Raw genomic sequence first — 6,921 nt, forward strand, 5'->3', positions numbered from 1 at the left:
ACCCCAAACAGGCCTCTGGGCCTGCAGCAGCACCAGGGGTCTCGGGCGGGGACGTGAACCCGCCTTCCCGCCCAGAGCAGGCACGGGGGCGCCCTGGACGTGCAGCCATGCAGGAACGCCCCACCCAGGGCTGTTCCCACACAACTCAGAACACTCCCTGCCAGAAGGGGTGGCGGGCCCCTGCCTGGAACGCTCCGACCCGCGGGCTGGGGCCCAGGCAGCCCCCACCCAGCTCAGGCATCCGGGGGACCATGACTTGGCTGCCTCAGAGCTGGGGGTGCGGCCCCAGCTCGGGGCGTGGGGAGGGTCAGGCCGAGCGGAAGCCCCAGATGTGGGGGATTAGAGCTGCATTCCTTCCCGCCAGGCTGAGCCCCCAGAGACCCGCGAGGCTTCCGAAGGCTTCTACTGCCCCCTGCTGCTCGCTCAGGGCGGCCCTGCAGCCGCCGTCCCAAGGTTTGGGGGCGAGAGGAGCCGTGCGGGGCCCTGGGGTTCGGTCTCTTCCCTCCCGCAGCGCCCCCCAAATGCCTCCCGGTGGCCCACCGCGTCCTGTGGTGCCACCTCCAGCCCACCTCCCCTCACTCACACTGTCTCTAACGCTGCACCCCCAGACAGGAGGGCTCCCCGCTCCGGTGTTGTCCTCCTTGGGCGTGGAGGGACCCCCTCACTGCCCCCAGGGGTCAGGAAGAAGCCCCAGGGCCTGGGTGAGTCTGGAGAGGGGACTCCCCACCCTACACTGGCCCCGAGGGCACAGGCAGGACACACGGTGGTGGGGGGGGAGGCGTTCGTTGCAGCAGGACCCGCGGGGCCTGGACAGGCCCACAGCTCAGTGCGGGAGCTCACGGCACAGGGTGCTGTCAGGAGCCAGGCAAGGGCAGGTGCCGGTGGGGCTGCAGGCCCAGGGCCTGGTCCACCTCCCTGGCGGGCCGCCGGCGGTGCCACTGGGCGATGGGCCGCCGGGCACGGGCCAACATGTCCGCCCAGTGCTGCAGGGGCTGGCCGGAGGCCCGGGCTCCCAGCGCCACCTCACCCCCGGGCCCAGATGGCCAGCACCAGGTCCACACTCCGGGCAGAGATAGGCAGAGGTGCGATGGAGGGGAGAAAGACAGCGGTCAGTTTGGCCCCCAGGGAGGACCTGCCCCCTCCTCCAGGCAGCCTACCTGGATCTGGCTGAAGGGCACAAGGAAGGGGAAAGCCTCGTTGAAGTAGGGGGCGGCCGTGCCCTTCCGGGCAGACGTCCTGCTCGTCTTCCACTTCCTCCGGCTCAGCATGAGCTGGACCTTCGCGTAGGGCTCTGGGCCGAGGGAAAGGGGTCACGGGGGTCGCGGGTCTGACCACCGAGCCCTGTGCTCCCCCCGAGGGGACGAGGAGGGGGGCTCTCACCTGCCAGCTCCAGGCTCAGGCCCCGGGCCTCTAGCACGACCACCGTCAGCCGGCCCGAGCCGGGCACGTACTGCAGCGAGAAGCACAGCTCCCCTGTCTGCTCAGCCTGCGGGTACGACAGGGGCTCGGTCTCCCTGCTGGCACCTCAGGCAGGCCCGGGCCAATGCCAGGCAGTCAGCACCCTTACCTCGGCGGTGCCCGGGGGCCCAGCTGGCACCAGAGTTCCAGGAGGTGCTGCAGATCCACGGTGCCCAGCGGCAGGTGGAGCTCGCCCAGCGGCTTGTGCCCGGAGAAGTGCTTAAAGTCCAGCACCTGCACCCACAGGGTGGTCCGGGGCAGCTCCGCCAGCAGCACCTGCAGGCGGGGGTGTGAGCCGCGCCCCTGCCGCCCCGGCCTCGGCCCCGCCCGCCCGCCCGCTCGCCCGCTCAGCCCAGGCTCACGCAGAAGCAGCAGGTCTCGGCGAACATGGGGCAGAGCGAGCCGCAGTGCACCTTGGTCTCGTGTGTGTGCCCGGCCTGGATGGACAGGCTGGTGCGGGCGTAGGGGCCCGCTGTGTCCCCCGGGCACCTGGCCCTCAGGTCCACTGCCTGCTTGAGGCCCACCCGGATCTGGGAGCCAAGGGTGACTCAGCCAGGGTCCCCCTGGTCAGCCCCGCACCCGGCCCCTCTCCGAGCCCGCAGATCCTCTGGGCCTGCTGTGCGGGGCCCTCACCTCCTGGCTTCCAAAGTCGTACTCCAGGGAGAGCTGCAGGCGCCCCCACTGCTGGGCTCCCCCCGGGCTGGACTCCACATCGTCCACCTCCGGCTGCCCCTGGCGTGGACCAAGCCCCCATCAGAACCCTAACTGCCCACCCTGGGTCCAGAAGGGCTCACCCTCAGCTCAACTGACCGGCCAGAACTGTGGCCCTGCCCCAGCCCATTGCTGGCACCACTGCCTCCCCAGAACATGCTGTGGCCCCACTGGTGCAGGGCCCACTCTAGGGGTGGCACTCCCAGTCCTTGGGCCCTGGGCCCTGGCCTCCCCCTTGCCTCTGCTCCCCGCCTTCCCTGCCAGGAAGGCCCTCTGGCCTCCTCTCCTGGGCAGATCCGCTGCTGGGGGCTGAGCTCGTCCTGACCGCCCTGAGCCTAGACCTTCAGCTGTGGTCTGGGGCTGCCCCAGCCGGGTGCTGGGCATGGGAGCGCTGGTGCCCGCTCCTCACCCGGTGGGTGGTGGTGGCGCCCCGGACACTGCCCAGGCCCATGGCCTCTTTGTCTCGGGGCTTCCTCCTGTGGGCTCGGCGACAGTAGCAGCAGACGACACAGAGGAGGCAGGAAGAAGTGAGGATGGTGGCGGCGACAGCGATGGCCACCAGTGCCCATCGGGGCCCTGGGGTGGGCACAGAGATGGGCCTGAAATGCCCCTGTGGACAGCACTGCCCCCCACCCAGCCCGGCCAGCCCCAGGCCCCTCCCGGGTCCCACAACTCACAGGGAATCCTGGCAACGAGGTCCGGAATGAGCCCGGATTCAGCCGTGGTGCCCATGGGGGCCGGGGCTCTGTGGGGACCTGGGGGCTGCCCCATCTCCACACCCTGCTGGCTTGGAGGAGATGCCAGGGTGGCCGGGTCACCTGTGGGGATGGCCCCTCGGCCCCTGCCCACCGCCCCATCTGTCAGCAGCCAGCCTGGTGTGCCTGGGCAAGGAGGCAGCCCGGGGTGACCGGGGGGGGACGGTTGAGTGGAGCCAAGGGGAGGGAGGCTCTGGGCTTTGGCCAAAGCACTGGCTTAGCTGCCACAGGCCTGGCCTCCTGGCCACCTCCCCCGCCCCCAGCCCTCGCCGAGCAGGCGGGGCCTCCCCGGGCCTCCCTACGGGCCCCTCTCATCGCAGACCCTCCTCCTGCAGGAACCCCTCGATCCCAAGGGGTTGTTGCCTGGGGACCCCCCTAATCCCCCCATTTCCCCAGTCTGCATGTTACACAGGAAGAGCTTATTCACACACGTGAACCGGCCCTGGGTCACCCGAGAGCATGGTGAAGGGGGCTCAATGGGGTCATGGGGGGAGCAGGTGGGGGAGCAGTGGGGCTGCTGCCGGTGGGAGCTGGTCTGAGCAAGCTTGGGCTGAAGGTGCGTTCCTGGCACGGCGGGCGCGGGGCCAAGGCACCTGGGAGGGTGTGGTGGGGCCGGCAGGCTCAGGGTGTGTCTGGGAGCGGCCCGAACATTCCTCGCAAACTGACTCAGCAGCTCGCCCGCCCAGACCTGCCTATCTGCCTCCCTTGGGCGAGGGGGTAGGAAGGAGGGCGGGCCAGCGCAGCCACCTGCCTAGGGCCTGGGGAGGGAGCGCACCTGGCCAGGCTGGCTCCTCCCACCCAGCATTCCAGCTGGGGGCCCTTTGCCCCGGTAGTGTGCGCCATGACCCTAGGCCCCTCTCCTCTGGGGAGCCCTGGCAGCAAAGAGGCACCCTTCCTCCAACCTGGGGCTCTCCCCCTTTTTGCCCACAAGAGCCTGGCACCCCTCTGGCCACCCCCTCCAGAAATAACCAGGCATGTGGGCCAGGTCCCCTCCTGCTGCAGCCCCACCAGCCTGGCGCTGAGCTTGCTGAGGGACCGACAGGGGCCCACGTGCTCCTGCGATGACCCCCACAGATGCTCATCAATGCCTCAGTCCCCGATGGGCTGGGCAGAGGCAGCCCCACTCCCAGAGCCAACCCAACCCCTGGACGCTGAAGGGGAGGTGCCCAGGCCCAGTGTCCTGCCTCCCGGGCCTGGCTCTGTCACCCTCAGGGCTGGTGCCGGTGGTCACAGCACAAAGAAGGGACATGGAGGGGGCTCAGTGCGATGCCTGCCTTGAAATTCTAACCATCTTTGAACAAGAGGCTCCATGTTTTCCACACCCCCCCCCCTCCCCAGGCAGAGTGCCCGGTGGCCCCTGTGGGCCTGGGGCTGGCCCGAGAGCCGGAGGGTCCCTGGGGTCCCTGGAGCCGCACGGTGGAGGCCACAGGCAGCGGCACCAGCTCCCCCGTGGAGTTTCAGTCTTTCCTGTATAAACTGTCAGATCCCATGTGTGTTCTGGAGTCAAAGTAGCTGCCTTCCAGGTTTTTACGGCGGAGAATTCGGCATCCGTGGTCAGCACACTGTGTGTCCCCACATGCATGCGTGTGCGTGTGGGGGGTGTGCATGCACGTGTGTGTGTGCATGTGCGGGCCTCCCCCCTGCCCTGTCTTGAGGGCGTCCTCACCGAGGTTAGGGCAGGGGCGGGGCGAGCACAGCACAGGATCCGGTGCTGCTGCCCAGAGGGTTCCTGAGCTGATTCCTGCTGAAGGCTGCCCCCTCAGGACCACAGGAGATGCCTGGGAGCTGGCCCGAGAGGACCATGGGGCCCTGGGGGTCCTGGCCACAAGCCCAGAGGCGCCGGGAGGCCTGGGGGGCCGCAGGGTCCCTCAGGACCGCAGGGTCCGCCTGGTGGTAAAGGTTCAGGCGGGACCAGGGCCACCAGGTGGCGCCGTCTGCTCCTTGGGCCCGGCTTGCGGCCAAGGTCCTGCCTGTGGTCCTGGGGCTCCTCTGGGGGAAAGTGTGCAGGTGCCCGGCCGGAGGCGACCCTCACAGGCCCGGTGAGGTCTGCTGGGGCCGCCCCTTCCCCAGCCCTCCATGCTGGGCTGCCTCGGGGTGGGGTGGGGGGGATCCTCCCTTCTGGGAGGCAAGGCCCTCCCTGCGGCCGTACTCTGGCCGCGATCTCGGTGGCCTGGCTGGGGAACCCTCGCTAGGGGCTCCCCCGGCTTTCCCGGAGAGGGGGGCTGGCATCTCCTCTCCGGTCTCCTTCCACCCGCCTCTGGAGGTTCCCTGAAGCCCCCGCAGGCAATGCCCTGCTCTCTCCTCCCGGACCCCGGCGGGGTGTCCGCACGCAGGCCCGTCGGCTCCTGCTGCCCCGTGCCGACACCCCCCCACCCCAGGGGACCCTCAAGGGCTGCATGAGCTCCCCCTCCTGCAGGAAGCCCCCTCTGGTCACCCCTGCGCTTGGGCCTGGTGCGGATTCCTCCTGGGCGCCTGGCAAAGGGCTGTGGGGTGCCCTCCCATGGACGCCCGGCCAGCCTGGATCGTACCTGCCAAAGCCACGCTAACTGTCCAGCTGGGACTCTGCTCTGATAGGAGTGTGTTCCTCCGGAAGAGCGGGGTTCCCCCGAATGTCGGAGTGGCAGCCCCCCAGGGGTAGTGTGCTCTCACCTGGCACCTGGCTCTGGCCCGCCCGGCCTCCAGGCTCCCCCGAACCCGGGCACCACAGGCAGCGCTCAGAGGCTGCGGCTGGAGCCCTTGCTCTCCGCCTCCAGTGATAAGAGTCTTGGTGGGTGAGAGGGTGTGGAGGCCGGGCTTTGGGGAGCCCCACCTCAGGCCAGAGCTGCTGGCCCTCAGGAGCCAGAACTCCCTTGGGAGGAGGGCAACACCCGAGCCCCAGGACCCGGCATCTGGTCCCTGCGCAGGGACACCCACCCCACCTCCAGGGGTCCCCGGGGCTGGGCACCTCCCGTCCTCCCATGGGACTTGCTGAGGGGCGACGGAGGGGGTCCTGAGCCAGGAGGACGTCAGTGTTGGAAGGACAATGGCTTTCTGGTGCCACTAGAGCCCCGCACACAGAGCCTGGTGCCAGTAGGTGGGCTGCGGGCACTGCTTGCCGGGGCCGCCTGGGTGAGCGGGCAGGGCTGCGGGCGGCACCCTCCCTGGGCCACTTGCAGGGCCTCCTGGCGCCCAGGCTCCCGGAGCCCAGAGAAGCCTCCGCCCCTGGCTGGGCTGGCCGGGTCTCCAGGGGGCGTCGCTGGGCCCAGCTCCACCTCGGGCTCTGGCGTTTCTCTGGTCCAGTCACTCTGGGTAAGGTCCCTCCCCGGGCCCAGCCCCGGGCACCTCCCGGGCCAGGTGTCTCTCGGCGGCCATTTCGGGCTGGTGGCCAGACGAGGGCTGGCTACTGTCTCACCGGGCCGGGCGGGCAGCGCTCCCTCTGCCTGGGCTCTGAGGCTGCTCTGTGGCACCGCAGGTGGCATGTGCATGCCTGTGCCCATGCCAGTCACGAGAGGCTCAGGGGCACGGGGCACGGGGCACGTGGGTGTCCCTGCGCAGGGCCGGGCCGCCCTCCAAGTCCCGCCCCGTGTTGCGGTTTGGAAGAAGCGCCTGACAGCAGAGGGGCCGGGAGTGGCTGGCACAGCTCTGGGTCCTCAGAGGAGGCCTGTGGGGCAGTGGGGCACGCCGGGAGCCGGCACCCTGCTCCGGGGAGGCGCGTGGGCGGGCACGATGCCAGTCCCCGTATGCAGGGCCCTAGAATGCGGCCGCATACGTGTGCCCCGCGTGAGCCAGCCGCCGCTCTGTACCGTTCCCAGGAAAGGGGCGCCCCCGTGGCGAGACGGCGGCTGAGGTTCCAGGGCAGGAAGGGAAAACCAAGCAGAGCTGGCGGCCTCGGGCCGGGGGCCCCCAGCGGGCAGCTTGGCAGCGCCTCACGGAGACCCTGGCGGGCGGGGCTGCTGGACGGCTTCCTCTGGGTGGTCTAGGGGAGGTTTGAGGTTGGAATTCGGGGCCAACGCTGGCT

General features: G+C 70.0%; 1 protein-coding gene across 1 annotated transcript; it reads right to left on the minus strand.

Annotated features, from left to right (window-relative positions):
* Window positions 1-709: 709 nt before the first annotated feature.
* SYT8 (synaptotagmin 8) lies at window positions 710-5,283 on the minus strand. Its single transcript, XM_059710594.1, is given in 9 exon segments — window positions 710-1,029; window positions 1,031-1,062; window positions 1,158-1,291; window positions 1,381-1,486; window positions 1,525-1,734; window positions 1,821-1,988; window positions 2,092-2,190; window positions 2,579-2,745; window positions 2,847-5,283. Coding segments are annotated over 9 exon segments (1,185 nt in total). The 5' UTR covers window positions 2,941-5,283; the 3' UTR covers window positions 710-854.
* Window positions 5,284-6,921: the final 1,638 nt, after the last annotated feature.

Source organism: Myotis daubentonii, chromosome 9, assembly GCF_963259705.1.
Source record: "Myotis daubentonii chromosome 9, mMyoDau2.1, whole genome shotgun sequence".
NCBI classification, from domain to species: Eukaryota; Metazoa; Chordata; class Mammalia; order Chiroptera; family Vespertilionidae; genus Myotis; species Myotis daubentonii.